Source organism: Callorhinus ursinus, unplaced genomic scaffold, assembly GCF_003265705.2.
Source record: "Callorhinus ursinus isolate GAN/ISIS: 27379988/994484 unplaced genomic scaffold, GSC_fseal_2.0 scaffold71, whole genome shotgun sequence".
Classification (NCBI taxonomy): domain Eukaryota; kingdom Metazoa; phylum Chordata; class Mammalia; order Carnivora; family Otariidae; genus Callorhinus; species Callorhinus ursinus.
The window spans coordinates 3,571,736-3,588,959 of NW_027397133.1; the positions used below are offsets into that span (position 1 = coordinate 3,571,736).

A 17,224-nucleotide genomic window follows, 5' to 3' on the forward strand; every position below is an offset into this window, starting at 1 on the left:
CCTCAAATACTCTCCTGCTCTCCATAAAATACCCTCAATACATACAGAATTACTTATCTAGATTCTAGAGTCAGAAAATATCACTACAGTTGTACCACCTAACACAGTCTTTTAAATGCTTGGTAACCCATCTAATAAAGGAAATAAAAAAACAACATGAACACAGGCCGTTGGGAGTCTCTCTCTTTTTTTTTAAAGGACAAATGCCAGGGCACCTGGGTGGCTCAGTTGGTTAGGCATCTGCCTTAGCCTCAGGTCATGATCCCAGGGTCCTGGGATCAAGTCCTGCATCGGGCTCCCTGCTTAATGGGGAGTCTGCTTCTCCCTTTACCCTTCCCCCCTTGCTCGTGATCTCTCTCAAATAAATAAGTAAATAAATAAATAAAATCTTTAATAAAAGGACGAATGTCATATACCGAATGTAGTCTGGAACAGGGACAGTGGCCTCTGAATGAAAACAATTCTCCCTCTCTAGAGTGATTTTTAGCAAAGCCCGAGAGAGAGAGAGACACGGTTTGCCAAGTTGTGTAGCAGGAGACCCTGGACTAAATGTTAAGTGGTAGGAGTCAGAAAAACCACAAGATCCCATATACTACATTACTACACATTTCCCTGAAAGCACCTTTTTGCATTCTATACTCAGCATTAGCAACGATCCTCTCATAATTTCCAACAGATCTTCAAAAGAACCTTTCCAATCAAGTTTCTCACTCATGCCCCAAATATATTCTTGGTTAACTGGTGCTCCCCCTTCTGGCTCTGAAAAAATCTAAGCCCAAGTTTAAGAGAAAACGTGAGGGTGGATTTGTTCTCACTGGCAAAGTCTGTTCTGAAAGCATAAAAGCGTACTAGACTTGGGCTCCTGCACACTGGCAGTCAGTATTACAACCTGGTCACCCACTGTCTTGGAGCGTCTTATTTAGGGGTAGAAGAGGAAGTAGCATAAAGCCTCAGCCTTCCTAGCATCCCCAATCCTCTGTCATCATGGGAGAAGACAGACAGATCATCCCCTCACAGGCCCCAAATAAAGTGAAACCAGAGCTTTTTGCTCTAGAAAGGTGTGGAGTCTGGCAAATCTGGGTCACTCCTTGCCGCTGTCTCAGACTGAGTGGCCGGTGCGACAGGGGGCTGACTAGAAAGGAGGGCCCAGTAGTTCTAGGAAAGTTTTTTTACACACACCCTGCCCTGTCCAACACTCACTGGATATGGACTTCTCAGAGTTACAGGTCAGTTTTTATCTGCTTGCCTCCTCTCAAAATACTGAATAAAATGCATTCAAGAAGACCTTTCTCTTTGGAAGCAGCGGTGATTCTTCACTCGGGCTGAAATAATTTAGGTCCCTACCAAGATATTTCAGTATCACTAGGTGGTGGACGAGAACAAGTGGGTTCAGTGATGATCAGAGCAATTCTCTGCTCTTTGAAAAACAGATTTGGGCTGCCTATTGTAATTTTTTTTTTTTTTTTAAAGAACAGGTGTGCTATAAGCTAAGGCCCATAGTTAAAGATAGTCTATTTTTGTCACCAAAAACACACTACAGCAGCTCTTTGGGCTTAAAATAAGCTGAGAAAATGCATGACACCAGTTCAAAACAATTTCTCAAAGTTCCAGTTCTATTTCAGTGTCTCCATGCCTTTTTTGTCCTCTAGTCAACTAGACTCTAAAGCCAGAAACAAACAGCACCAGGCCGTTCTTAGGGGGTAGTGTGAGGAAATGGATTTTTTTAGATAATAATCACAGTCCTTTGTCTGAAATGAACAAATTAACTAGATTGATTGAGTGGTCCAAATGTGTGCCTGGCTATTAAATACTACCATCCTTCTTGCAGGCTGGACTCTCAAAACCCACTGGAAATGAAAGTCAGAGAGCAGATTCAAAAATCTCCGCTCCTCCCTTTAGTAACTACACTAATGTGGGCGGTGGCAACAGGACAACGCTGGATACCGGACCTGGCACGCAGTAAGTACTAGGTACACTGAGGGAAGTACAAGACCCTTCCCATGGTATTCGCAGCCCTCACTCTCTGCAGTAGCCCCTCTAGGCTTCTTTCAAGTTTTTTCTCCCCCCAGCTCCAAGTTCCATACTGTTTTCTCAAGAGCTCTCCCCACGAAACCTCCATCTTCACTGCCTTTGTCCTCCTTCACCCTGTAAGTCTCAGTTCAGATACTGTTTCCCTGAGGACCTTTCCCACCTATCCGGGCTAAAGTTAAAACCCCTTGGTCTACAATACCTTAGTACCCTGCACCTCTCCTCTGGCAGCATCCAAATGCATGTCAGCACGTTTAAAATCCTTCAGCCCCTCGACGTTAAACTAGACGAACACAACCACCACACACAAGGTACTCAGCACAAAGCCAGGTGCACAGGTGCTCACTAAACGCATGTGCATTGAATGTTTCTTTCCAAAAATGAATGGATGAGTATATGCTTTTGGAACAAAAGTACTTCTTTTAAAAGATAACAATTCTTTCAGGAATCAGAAAATCCAAGGTCAAGTAGGCACCCCGCCCCATTTTTAAGACCACGGTATTTATTTGGCTTTACAGCTCATTGAGTAGGACTAGCCTTTTCCGAAGCACACACTGAGAGTCTTTCCTGAGCAGGTTACAAAGAGCTCATATTTCATACCATCCAGCTTGTCTGTCAAAATGCAACATCCCACCCTGGGGAGCTAGCAGTCCAATTCCCCAGCTGGTTTTTATTCACACTAGAAACTTTAACTCCGTTCTAGGCCTCACAAAATGAGAGCTGTGTCCACACAAAGCCACAACAACCAGCCGATTCACTGAATCCAATGAAATAAGCCAATTCACTGGGGGGGCGGGGGGGGGGAGACACAAACTGTCAAACTGGTTACTTGGTGCCTTATAGACCAAACAATGCGTGATTGAATTGGTTTGCTTTTCAATAGGTTGTCTTGTCATGTGGTAGCTACAGTGAGTGAAAGATTTTCTTTATCATTCTGTTTTGTCTTTTTTTTTTTTTTTAAACACAAAGATAAGAGCACATCAGATAGAAGGGTGAATGGCCAATAATGTCTTCTCTTTAAATCCGTGGTCAAACACACTAAATTCAGCAACGCGAGCTTACCCAAAAGGCACATTTTGTGAAGCAAGATTCCCCAGCCTGTTTTTTTTTTGGTTTTAAAATAAGACCCTGCCGGTCCTGATCTCATCTTTGCAAACGCATGGTACTGAGAGACAGAGACCATGTGCAACACCAACTCTTTACAGACAAAGCATCTATTCATGGGCCCCACTGAAGTGCAATCGTAGATTTTCAATTTCATTCAGCTGAGTGCGGAAGGCTCCCACTATGAGGGTGGGTTGCTAAATGGTTCAGCTGGGAAAAGGACCCAGAATGACAGTCAGCTTTACAGTCTGCACTTTCATTAACAGAAATGAAAGCGATTCCCTCACACTCCAACTCCAATTTTACAGTAAAGAGCTAATCTAGCAAATCTGCCAAGGGAGCTGGGCAATTTCTTTCTCCACATCACATTGGTACCCAGAGCATAGCTTTTTGTTGTTGTTGTTAGGGCTGTTGCTAGGGTAAGTGCTGAGAAAGCAGCTAAGGAACACAAAGGGTTAAAACTTACACAAAAGGGAGGGACAATGTTGGCCCCCCAAGCCCTAAGCTAGACCAGACCAGCACTCTCCTCTCCTTGAATACAACATGCACATTTTTACCTCCAGGCCTTTACTTACCTCCGAGGCTTCAGTCCTACTCACTACTCACTCTTCGAGGTCTCCTTAAATAACAACACTGCAATCCCTAACCCCTGTCCAGGATGCAGCCTCCTCAGGGTCGCACATGCATGACCTCACTCCATTTCTCACAACCAAATGAGGAAGGTGCCACTGTGTTCTTCATTTTCGCGCAAGGGATATGGAGAGGTGAATCACGTGCCCCCGGTCCCAGTGAGGGAGCGGAGGAGTTGAGATTGGACTTTAGCCCCCAGGCCCCTTGCCCCTTCCCGGAACCCAAACTGCTGATCACTCCACACACTGTGCTCCTTAACGGCCCCCAGCCTGGGATTTCCGTTCTGCCCCAACACAGTGCCCCCTGGGCAGACCACCTATTTTCAGTAGTTGTGTAGGTCTTGCTGCCTCAACTGGGAGCTCCGGTCTGGGCAAGAAGGATCTGTGCCATTTCCCCAGTGGTGTCTGGCATGGAGGAGGCACTAAGTGTGTTTTCCATTACCAACTGGCTCCCCCCTCACTTCAAATAAATACTGTATTGCCTTGTCATGCCAATAAAAATCAAAGGCCAAATCCCCCACGTAGGGGTTGGCTTGGCATTCTCTGCCCCATGGTATCTTGCTTTTCCAGTAAAACCAGTGTCAGTCTGCTTTCTTAAGGCAGCAATTTTAATAGGAGGTTTGCCCCAACGGGGAAGAGAATAAAGGCTCTACTTATCTCTGCATTAGGATGACAAAGCAGCTACACTCATTTCAAAGCACGATTTTCCAAGACAGGAAAAGACAATTTCACCTTTTACTCACACTTTCCAAAGGATACTCCTGAACTGACTTCTGGCACGCTATTGCTCTTGGGCCAGAAGTATCATTTTTATTTGACTTGAAGAGGTGTGGCCCACATAACTAACAGACGGGAAGTCGATCACTTCTTGCATGCTGACCCAGCAACCCAGTGTAAGGAAGTTCTAGGTTAGGAAGTCGCTCTTCAAAAACATGGACACCAGCTGTTTTCTGCGGAGCCTACCGTGTGCGCTCTTTAAAGCATGGCTTGTTTGGGAATGTGTCTTAAAAGCATTATCTTCAACAAGCATTAAAAATGTAGCTAGAAGCCAGAAAATTAGTTATAATTCAGTGTGCTATTATGCCACCCTCCTAATTCCCAGGTGTGCAAACACCCCCACAAATTAAGACTGTCAGCATTTAGATAAGCTATTCTGGTAACAGTCTTCATCAGGAGTGGAGGAGGAAGAGAAGAAAGTCAAAACGCTAAAAATGTTTGGATTCCAGTATTGTTAAATAGGAAAGCTTTAAGGAAATACTAGGGGGCAGGTGACGCTACTTTCTGACTTCCTAAATAAGAATGGTTTTCCATGGGTCTGCCCACTACTAACCCTTGCAGAACAAAATACTGAAGGTAGATGAAGGAATCCAAGTGGAAAAACAAAACAAGGGGAAATCAAATGCCTATGATATCTACTAATGTTCAGTTCAGAAGGGGAGGGGAACAGAACACACAATACTGCCCTGCCCTTTCTGAAACTACACAGGTAAGGAAATTCTGGAAGCTCCAGCCAATGGTGATTGGGGAGCACTGTGTATGCTATCAGGGAACATAGAGTAAATACATTTTCCTTCTGAGGGCCATGGCATCGTGTTCCTCCATCTCCGAGGGCCCTCTTTAACCAGTAAGAGCTGCAGAACTAGCCTCCAGGTGATCTTTTACAACAGAATTGTCAACTCTTAAAACAGCCTGGACTCCAGATCCTTCTGATTTGGTATATCTTGTAATAACACAAGCTTTTGGCAAGCTTTCTTCCAAAGTTCCCTGAAACGTTTTCACACAAGTCACTTTGTTCTCTGCTGTTTCATGGTCAGGAGAGGAGGAAAAGCTTTCAATGCAGAGAAATCATTCTGTGTATCCCAAGGCTGGTTGTGGGCTAGCATGTAACACAGACCTGTTGTCGGGTCTCACCAAGATGTCTTTCTCTGAAAAACAGAGTATTTCCCTCTACTCTAAAAAGGGGGGAAAAAAGAAAAAGTTGGGAAATAACTGTTCTGTTTCAAAGCCTAAGCCCAAGGGGACAGGGCGCTCTACTCTGTACACTGCAATTCTACACAAGATAAAGAGGCTTTCTCTGCTGCTGCATTTGGAACTGCTTCCCCTACATCTGATGGCAGGTTTGACACTCATAATATGTGCGGTTTACTTTCTGCTCGTCCCGCTTTGGTCCCTAAATCAAATCTGAAGCCCTCACTGATAGCAGCAGCATCGCACTTAAAATAATGCAGCTGGAGGGCACTCTAATTTTACAAATATGGGACAGGTTTATTATTGTGTGTGTGGGGGGCAGGTTTATAACTCGCAGTGGCAAGGTTCTTACTTTTCATTTACGTACCTAAGACCCTTCATTGACTTGTATGCAAATAAAATAATCATCCAATTTTTCCTAATCTAAAATGCAGCAACCTGGGGCACCTGGATGGCTCAGTTAAGTGTCTGCCTTTGACTCAGGTCATGATCTCAGGATCCTGGGATCGAGCCCCGCATCGCATTGGGCTCCCTGCTCAGTGGGGAGTCTACTTCTCCCTCTCCCTCTGCCCCTAGCCCCAACCCCATGCTTGTGCTCGCTCTCTCTCAAATAAATAAAATCTTAATAAAAAGAAAATAAAATGCAGCAACTTTATGGGTCAGTGAGGGAAAAAGGAGCTTTTACGAGCTGTATGGGTGAAATGTTTGTTTAGCAGTCAGAGACTGAAATGTGCAATTTAATTTCTGGTGTTTACGTATAGGAAGAGCAAGCATATCGTCACTGGCTTGGCTACTCGTCAGGATTACCGACAAGTTCTACATGGTCTGCTCATTTTGGTAATTACCTAACTATTATTTTGGACAAAGACAACTCAAACTCAAGCTGTCTATCTAAGGTCCTTACTACTTGTGAGCTGCCAGTAGCAGCAATCTGAGACACTGCTTACTTTATGCTAAGTCAAAGACTAAATACACACACAGATCCATTTCTTTTTTCTACCAGAATAAGCTGTCCTTGAAAATCATCATCATCAATCAGCTCTCACTGAGACACTGTGTGAGCAACTCCTGTGACTCATTCCTAAACTGGTATCTTACCTTAGTGTTCCTCCTTAGACTGCGAAGAATATTCCTCCTCCTTGGATCTTCGTCTGTCTCATAGGGAATGACGGCATTGTCCCCTTTATAACCTTGAGATGCCTGATCCTCCTCTTTTTTCCGGATGGGCCCCAGCTCATCATCGCTCCCCACACTGAAGCTGGTTCGGTAACTGGCAAACCTCCCTAGCCGGCTGCATCTCGTCCTGTACAGCACTGGCTTGCTCACGATGGAGACCTTGCGGCCTCGCTCCAGAGAGCTGGTGTCCATTTCACTGTCAGAGCCATTGCCACTGCCATTGGACTGGGCTTTGTTGATATTCCGAATGGTGATGATTTTGCCTTGGGTGCTGTCATGGGGCACTGAGTATATGTTTTCTTCTTCATTCCTTGGCTTGACCACAGCATCCATGGGTTCAGCATAATCAGAAGGATCAAACCCATCCGGAGGTAGCCAGGTGCTAGAAGACACAGACTTCCTCTGTCCATCTCTATGGCCTTGGTCTAAATAAGACAGATCCCCCTTTGTAATATCAAAATGGACAGGAGGCTTTGGTTTGACTGGTGGAGGTACTTTGTTGTTCAGTTTACTTTCAAAATTACTCATAATGAAAGACAGCCCATCATTTCCCTCCAGTTCCATAGAGAGTTTAGAATGGTCTTTGGACAGAGAGGGTAGTGATGTGTCTTCTCGAAACAAGCTGTAAGAAGGGGGCTCAATATCCTCTTCTGAATCCTGCAGGTTTGAGTTGCAGAGTGGAGAGCCCGCTCGGGGGGAGTTAAACACCTCTTCCGTGGTGCTACAGGCCTCGGCAGCATTATCGTACATATGAGTAGCCTCGATTATGTTCTTTTTATCCACCACATCTTTAAAAAATGGGTGGAAGATCTCAAGTTTATGCTGGGGTTGGCTACAGGGGATGCTTGTGAACCTTCCGTCAATTTCTTGAGCAATCTCCTCCCCCTCACTCAACTGCTCCCGACTTAAGTCATTGTCCAGGACATCTATAGCGCCATCAGTGAGTGCAACCAGCTGAATGGGGATAATATCCTGCACTTCACAAAGAAAGGCACGTAACATAGCCAAGGAGGCCTTACGTTTGGCTGAATAAAAAACAATGTACCCATGGACCAACCGGCTTTTTCTGATGCTAAATGAGGAATGGTACGAAAGAATAGACAGTTCAATGCGCTTCTTGTGGAGTCCGATTGGTAGTTCAAGTAAAACAGAGTTGTTGCTTCCACAATGGGAAGACTTACAGGTTTGGGACTGAAGGACAGGAAAGAGTATGTCATCTGCACTGAAAGGATCTCCACACATCAGACACATGACAATTCGCAGGTCAACATCAGCCAGATCTTTGATGCTAGCAGTAGAACTGACCAGGTTTAAGTTACGCTTGGAGTCCAGGAGTCCTTTCAAAACTTGACTGATTTGCTTTTCATTAATGTTGCGTCCATAACCGATGCCAGCAGAAGCAGGGTCGAGAAAGACACACTGCAGTTTGCTGGCAATCTGCTGACCTTGTTGTATTAAGCTATGTAGGGTCTCTCCACTGGTATCTCCTCTCTTGTTAACCAAGATTAACGTCAGGGGGAGATGGACTAAATGATTATCTCGCCTGCCAAGTGTGGACTCTCTACTCTTCTCTATACTCTCCACTACATAGGATAGAGATTCCTTTGAATTGTAAAGGCAGAGACAGCCATGGGGCTGAAATGTTGGCGTTTGAAAAGAGTTCACAGGAAGCCTAACATTCCCTTCTATTGGCCTCAGGGAAAGCTCATACATTTTACCATCTATCACATACTTGTCATCATTTGTACAAAGAGCTCGAATCTCATTGGCCAACTCACGTGCAAGGCCATCTTTGCCCAAGATAACCAAGTTGATCCTATCGATGTTGGGGTCAGAGAGTGAATTTTTCTGATTCCGGTCAGATGGCCGGATAAACCGAGAACTAATCAAGTGCTCAATCTTAGCATCCACACAAGCTGGGCAGCTAGGGCATGTTTCCTTGGTTGGGTGATACACAAAATGAATGTGCTTCAGGATAAGGGCATCGCGCTCTGCTTGGAGCTTCTGTAATGCTTTAAATCGCTGTTCCTCCCCCAGAACATCCTGAATGACACCCATCTTCTCCTTGCTGGGCTTAGCATCCAGCTCCAGCTCATAAAACAATTCTGAATATTCCAAAAGCAGCTCCTGAAACTCTTCCTTTGCTTTGTCTATAATTTGCTTTTGGTGTTTGCCGTAAATATCCATGTATACAGATTCTTCCAGCCACTGGTAGAAATCTTCATTCATAATAAAACTACGGGCCTCTTCCCAAGGCTTTCCCGGAGTTATGAAGGGAGAGGTCTCCAGGTTTTCTTTAAATGCCCTTCTCATCTCAGCTCTTTTCCTCTCATTCCGTAGCTTTTCTAAGTGGGCCTCGTACAGCTGCTCGGCAGGGACAGTATCCATCAAGTCAAAGGGAATCCGTTCATTCTCCATGTTGTCAATGTGGCTGGTGGCATCCCACGGTGTCTCTTCAAGCACGACAAACCACTTTAGGAATTCTGGCTTGGTCTCCAAGAGCTTTTTGGTTTTTATGCAGCTTAGGTGGTCTATTTCATCTAGATTGGGTATAAGAGCTTCAAAAGCTAACGGAAGGGCTGCCAGGTACAGCTTTCTCCTGCGCTCAATGTGCTCGTGCTTGAGGCGGTGGATGTGCTGGAGAAACAGCTTCTTGGCTTTCTGAGTCCCTTCCAGGTAGATATAGTCCTGGTACTCGGGAGAGGCCTGCATCTTTCGGCTGACACTCAGCCAGTTCTCGTTATGGTTCTTCACAATACGACTCACCAGCCACTCATACTTGTCTTTTGCCGTAGCTATCTGCTGACTTTGCTGCTTGAGAGCCTCAAAATAAGGAATGATTTTCGTCTTTCCCCGACTTTTATCAATGAGTTGCACTAAGGTGCTGAAAGCCAAGTCCACGTTTACATTGGATCTTGCTGAGGTCTCCACAACCTGGAGGTTCTTTTTGCTTAAGGCAAAAGTATGTGCATCTCTAATGTACCGCTCAACACCCTCATCACACTTAGTCAGGACGACCACTATGGGCTTTTTTGTTTTTGCAAGCTGATTGTAGAGATTGGACACAAACTTGAGCTGGTCATCAAAGTTCCTATTCATGCCCCTGCTAACGTCAATACCAAGAAGAAAACCATCAATCAGCAGCTTTCCATCTGGCATTTGTTTCTGCTCAAAGTCCTGCTCCAGCCCCAGCTGGTCAGTGCAAAAGTACATGAGTTTTTCAGCTGATGCGAGCTTGGTTGCAGCAGCTCTCTTAATATAGGGCTGCAGGGCCGTGCTTCGATGAGGTTGAAAAGTCTGATCATCGATGAACTCAGTCTGTTCCACAATGTGCATCTTACATTCCACACAATCCTCCAGGGAACGGCTAACTTCTCCCCAGTAGAGAAAGTGGTCATTATTGACCACTCGCCCACCAAAGTCACTGGTGCTGAGGACAGAGGTATGGTCCAAGTGAAATTCATCAGCACTCGGGCGCACAAAGCGGTTGCAGAGACAAGACTTCCCAATGCCACACTGGCCCTTCTCCTTCTCGGTCCCAGACAATCCCACCACACTGATGTTGTAGGTGGGAATGCGGACATCTTGCTTTCTTGCCATCATCATCGTCGACACATCCTGCCACAACCAGCCACTTCCAAGATCAGATTAGTGTTTTCCAGTGGACCTGATGGCTTCCCCACATTATCAGTGGGGGCCGGCTGCCCATGCAGCAAGACTGTCAGGTCCCATAGTGTTTGTATACCAGTATGAGGTCAGTTTTCACCACTTTTTCATCGCCAAATAGTAAACATTTCTTCCTAGATGGGGGAGAGAAAAAGAAAACCCATCAGCATTGTAATTCTGGAACCCAATTTTAATCACTGAACTATAGCAAAAACCAATTTTCTTATTCAACAAATACTTAAACATCAAATGTGCCAGGCCTTATGCTGAAGATAAAAGAGTACGACTGACATTTATGTGCCCTCTGGAGGTACAATACATCTAACGGAGGAAGACATATATGCAAGTGGTGTGCTGAGTGCTAAAACAAGGGTTTGAGGGCTCCTCAGACAAGTGGATGATTCCAGGGCTAGAGCAGAGTTGGTACAAAATGAGCCTGGAACATACTGTTATGCAGGAAAGGTAAGAAGTGCTAGAAAAAATGATAGGGCACATCCCAAAGATATAGGAGCCAGCTAGAAGGGCTCCCACTGGACAAATCTGGCACAATTTGAGCAGCAAATTAATTAAATACAGTAATGAATTATAACCCACTGCACCAAACAGGAACTTGAGTTCATACTACTGGATAAGAAGAGAATCATCACTCAATATTAGTCTAGGGGGTGGATTTTGATGAGAATCAAGATATCTGCACAGAACTGAGGTGTCTCCTGATATGCTACTTATTAGTTGCAAAGGGAAGAGGAATAAAAAAACCACTAATTATACAAGAGAGAAACTGGGTTAACATTGTGAGTAATGAAACTTATCACCACTAAAGAGGAACGGAAGGATACCATGGTATCCCCCCAAGAGGATACATTACCATGCAGTGTAATGGCCTAGAATGCATTACCTCAACCTGATCACAAGGAAACATAAGATAAACCAAAAATGAGCAAGATTCTATTATGGGGGTGGGGTGGAGAAGTAGTACACACTCTGTACTTTTCAAAAAATTATCATGGTCATAACAAAGAATGGCTATGTAAACATTCCAGATCAAAAGAACCTAAAGAGACATCATAAGTAAATGCAATGATCTGACCCTAAAATGAATTCTGCACCAGAATGGGAAATACAGGACATTACTAACAATTAACAACACTGGACTATGTACAGAGTATTAGATAAAAGTATTTTATTAATGTAAATTTAGGAAGTCGATAACTACACCATGTGAGTGAATAGCTCTACTCTTATGAAATACACACTGAAGTACTGGCGGGGGGGGGGGGGGAGGCCATAATGTATGTGACTGATCCAGAAAAAAACATGTATATATATTGAGAGAAAGAACGCAAATGAGGTAAAAAGTTAACAATAGGTAAATCTGGACAAGATCGTCCTTTGTGCTATTTTAATTTTTGCAACTTTCTATAAATTTGTGATTATTTCCAAATCAAAAGCTTTTCTAAAAAAGGTGTGAGTATGGAGTAGTTTCCGTGACAAGAACATAAGCTCTGTGAGGACAAAGCCCACCCCTTCCTTCTTTTCTTCTGTATCTTCAGCCTATGACACAGTGCTTGACACAAATATTAACTGAAGGAATGAGTATCTACGAGAGCATATTAAAGAGTCCCCAAATCCAGCCTTTTGATTGAGGAAAGCCTTTATGGAGGAAGTTCCATCTTAGGAGAAACCTGAAGTAGGGGAAGGAAACATGGAGACTCCTCTCTGCAGAAGAAAGCATGGTCCTTCGGGGGGGGGGGGGGAGTGGGTGAGATGTGTTGGCAAGTACAGAGAGATCAGATTAAGCCACTTTCAAAGAGTTTGGATTCTTTCCCAAAGGCTAGGGGGACCACAGAATATGGCTGAAAAGTGGCGCCTTAAAGGACCTAAAGTTTGGGGCGCCTGAGTGGCTCAGTCAGTTAAGTGTCTGCCTTTCACTCAGGTCATGATCCAGGAGTCCTGGGATTGAGCCCCGAGTTAGGCTCCCTGCTTGGTGGGGAGTCTGCTTCTCCCTCTCTCTTTACCCCTCCCCTGCTCGTTCTCTCTCTCTCTTGCTCACTATCTCAAATAAATAAATAAAATTAAAAAAAATAAAGGACCTAAAGTTTAAAGGGCTGAAGTAATGAAATGCTATGATAATGTCTTACAATAACTTCTTGGTTGACACAAGTAAAATACGTAGGCTTTGGCTGTCTCTACATAAGTGGTCTTCTGGCAAATACTGTTTATACTGCACTGCCGTCTACTCACACATGCAAATATGACCATGCAATTGCCGATCCTGTAGCCAAATGAACAGTCTCCTGCAATAACTGAGAATTCAAAATAAAGAACAATTTTCTTTTGAATCTCAGTCACACCTGGTAGGAACTCAGCGTTTCCACAACCTTAGTATGTTTTTGTGAGGCCTGTCTCCTAAGAAAAGCCAAAGGAAGTCAGACCCTCACACATTATTCTAAGACGACGGGGGAGACGAATGGAAGAAGAAAGTTGTCCCCTATTATGATAACCTCAAAAGGTCACAGACCTTTCCCAAACATCCATATCTTCCTCTGATGACCCAGAAAGCCAAACCCTCTATGGCAACAAAATGTGGCTAGATGTGATATGTAAAAATTGTTTGACCATTTTCAAAAGAGAAATCTCAATGATTATAATGGTGTGCTCCTAAAGAAGCCAAGTTCCAGACTTCAGCAGGGAACAAGAAGCCATCTGTGGGAAAGAAAAAAAAAAACAAACCTTCCCCAACCTCCACTTCCCTAGGTGATTGCTTACTTAGGTAAAATTGTAAGATGCTTACACACATCCTTTGAAATACCCAAATAGCAAAGATTTATACAAAATCAAAGTGTTTTTGCACATTACTTATAGTACACATACAAAATTTTGTTTCAGCCCCTGAGGAGACCCAGGTTTAACAGAGCCTCAGATAGGAATGTTGATGGAAGTTAAAGTCAAGGGTGCTCCCACAACAGAGCCCTTCTCTATCAATTCCCCAACCCAGGGTTTGGCAGGACTCAAGGCCACCTACTTGACCAATCTTGAAATACAGCTTGGTGACACGGGTCCCACTTCCAGTGTCTGCTGCACGCAGCTGGCAGATTGTCCCACCTCTTCTCTATAAAGTGGGCCAAATAATCTATCTCTTCACAGAAATCTCAGGAAAACAAAACACCAACCTGCTCTTCAAAATCAAGGAATAAAGACAGCAGCTCAACTCTGAACTAAGCTAAAATGTATTCTCCACTCAACCCCTTGTTTCCCCAGTTTTTAAAAGTATTTTTCAAAAGATTTCATTTATTTATTTGCGAGAAAGAGAGAGAGAGAGAGAGCGCACAAGCAGTGGGGAGGACAGAGGGAGAAGCAGACTCCCCGCTGAGCAGGGAGACTGATGTGGGGCTCAATCCCAGGACCCCAGGATCATGACCTGAGCCAAAAGCAGACATTTAACTGACTGAGCCACCCAGGTACCCCCCCACACCCCACTCAGTTTTTTAAATGCATGATGTTCCGGGTAGCCCATTCAAGTCAAAGTCTCAGCAGTCTAAAGGGTGCTGAAGAGAAGAAAGCAGCACTCTCAACTCTCAAGAATGGAGCAACTGATATTTTAAACCCAGAACGCTAACTGACTGAACTAAAAAAGCTACCAAAAAAGAGAATTAGCTGGCATGGAAATGGTTAATTTGGGGACACCTGGTAACTTTCCACTTGTTAGAAACCTAATCACAGTTCCCTGGTATAAGTACACTCTTCTTACATGCCTGTCTTTGATGTCTGGATAATGCAGTTTTACTAGTTCCTCAATTGGACTGAATTACACGGTAAACAAAGACTGTTATAATCTAAAAATGCTGCAAACACTTGATTTAAAGGAAATAACCCTAAGTGCTTGGTCACAAACACGTTCAACTTTTCTAAGAGGTGGATAAAAAAAAAAATTAGCTGAGTCACTAAATTTAATGATCTTAAGGCCACAAAGAAAGAGAAAGTAGAAGACAAGGCATGTTCAAGACTTTGTGGTATCTTTATTTATTTATTTAAGATTTTATTTGAGAGAGAGAATGAGAGAGAGAGAGAGAGAGAGCATGAAAGGGGAGAGGGTCAGAGGGAGAAGCAGACTCCCCGCTGAGCAGAGAGCCCGATGTGGGACTCGATCCGGGACTCCAGGATCATGACCTGAGCCAAAGGCAGTCGCTTAACCAACTGAGCCACCCAGGCGCCCCCGTGGTATCTTTAGTTTAAATCTGACAGGAACCAGTGTTCTTAGTGGGCAACCAAGCTATTTAAACAGCAAAATCTGAATGTCCATTCTGATAATTTGCCAATATTAATCCTTTTAAAATTGAAGAGTTACAGTGGAGGAGGAAAAGGATTCTTAAAACAGTAACTACTTTTATCTTTGAGCTTTACAGAGCTAGTTTTATTAAAAAAACTAAACCCCAACATTTAGTAGTTTTACACAAGTGAACTCCTTCAGAAAAGAAAATACTTCAGGAATATTTTCAGTTCTTTGTTACAAATATATGCTACACTTACTACAACATAATGCCAACAACTGAGAGCTTTTTCAGAACTTGTCACCAGGCTTCCATGTTTATTTGACTTGCTTAACCACCATACCAGCTCCCTAAAGAGTGGCTCAACTGGAAGGTAGGAGGGTGTTTTCTTTTTTAACACCTCTACAAAACCCAGGGCAAGAAGTGGCAACGTTCCCAAGATAGTACACATTTCACAGGACACAGAAATGCCACTGTGATCCAGCATTACCATGACTGCTAAAGTTCACACTGTCAACAGCTCTATCAGTGTGTCTCACCCTCCCACCCCACCCCCACAATCCCAAGAGGAAACGTTTCTGGTTTCTGGGCTTTGTGATCTGGAATGTCCCGTAAGACACAGATCCACCACCCATAGCCAAAACTACTGTCTCTACCTCCGAGAATAGCCAACAAATTCTGAAAACGCATTTAGTTTCAAACAACCATGTACAGAATACCGCCAAACTAGCAATACTATAATATTATATAATAATAAAGTAAGGAAATAATTTCATAGGGAGCCGCTAGCAAAAAGGAAGTAAAATACTTGTTACCATAATTTTTCTTAATCCCAATAGAGGAAGAGAATGGAAATATGCACTGTAACTAACAAAGCAAAGAGCATTTTCTAAACCTCCTTAATACCTCATACTTCTCAACACCTTAAATTTCTGAATGAGTTTTCAAAGCTATGAATTACCATCAGCAGCTGGTTAAAATGTCTGCATTAAGTAAATATATGATAAGACTCCTATCCACAGGAGAGAGGAAGAGCAAAAGGAGGGGATCTAACTGGGAAACATTTTCCCTGTAAGACAGACTCCAAAAGGAGAATTTTCTAGAGGAAGAGATTTTTCCAAACGAACCAAGAAGGATGGAATGTAAAAGCTCCAGTAAGAAGAAAACACAAGGGACGCCTGGGTGGCTCAGTCGGTTAAGCGAAAGCCTTCAGCTCAGGTCATGATCCTGGAGTCCCCGAATCGAGTCCCACATTGGGCTCCCTGCTCAGCAGGGAGTCTGCTTCTCCCTCTGACCCTTCCCCCTCTCATGTGCTCGCTCTCTCATTCTCGCTCTCTCAAATAAATAATCTTAAAAAAAAAGAAGAAAACACAAATCTACAGTCTACCGAACCACTGAACTTGAACAAGATAGTCTTTCAAAACTACAGTGAGATATCACCTCATACCTGTCAGAATGGCTAAAATCAAAAACACAAGAAACAAGTGTTGGTGAGGATGTGGAGAAAAAGAAACCCTCGTGCACTGGTGGTGCGAATGCAAACTGGTGCAGCCACTGTGGAAAACAGTACTGAGGTTCCTCAAAAAATTAAACACAGAAAACTACCCTATAATCTAGGACTCACACTACTGGATATTTACCCGAAAAATAAAAAAACAAACAAACACGAATTCAAGGGATACATGCACCCGTGTAAGCATTATTTACAATAGCGAAATTATGGAAACAGTCCAAGTGTCCATCAATAGATGAATGGATAAAGATGTGGTATAGATATACAATGAAATATTATTCAGCCATAAAAAAAGAATGAAATCTTGCCATTTGCAACAACATGGATAGACCTAGGTAGTATAATGCTAAGCAAAATAAGTCAGCCAGAGAAAGACAAATACCATATGATCTCACTCATATGTGGAATTTAAGAAACAAAAGGGCAAAGGAAAAAAAAGAGAGAGAGAAACAAGAACAGTCTTTTAACTAGAAAATGAACTGATGGTTACCAGAGAGGAAGAGGGTGGGGGATAGGGGAAATAGGGGATGGGGACTTCTACGGGCACCTGAGTGGCTTGGTCGGTTCAGCATCCAACTCTTTTTTTTTCTTTTTTTAGATTTTTATTTATTTGAGATAGAGGGACAGAGAGAGAGAGAGCACTAGCAGGGGGAGGGTAAGAGGGAGAAGGAGAAGCAGGTTCCCTGCCAAGCAGGGAGCCTGACGTGGGGCTCGATCCCAGGACCCCGGTAACACAACCTGAGCCCAAGGCAGACCATTAACCAACTGAGCCACCCAGACGCCCTGAGCATCCAACTCTTGGTTGTGGCTCAGGTCATGATATCAGGGTCATGCGATCGGGCCCCACATTGAGCTCTGCATTCAGCATG

The 17,224-nt window shown here is 43.7% G+C and overlaps 1 protein-coding gene across 2 annotated transcripts in view; it reads right to left on the minus strand.

The window, feature by feature from the left end:
- ARHGAP35 (Rho GTPase activating protein 35) overlaps positions 1-17,224 on the minus strand; it is a 125,119-nt gene that overhangs the window by 69,649 nt on the left and 38,246 nt on the right. For both annotated transcript variants that reach the window (XM_025849604.2, XM_073886526.1), the window contains exon 2: positions 6,828-10,705. In XM_025849604.2, coding sequence (XP_025705389.1) covers positions 6,828-10,511 — 3,684 coding nt within the window. In that variant the 5' untranslated portion in view covers positions 10,512-10,705. The remainder of the gene's footprint in view (positions 1-6,827; positions 10,706-17,224) is intronic.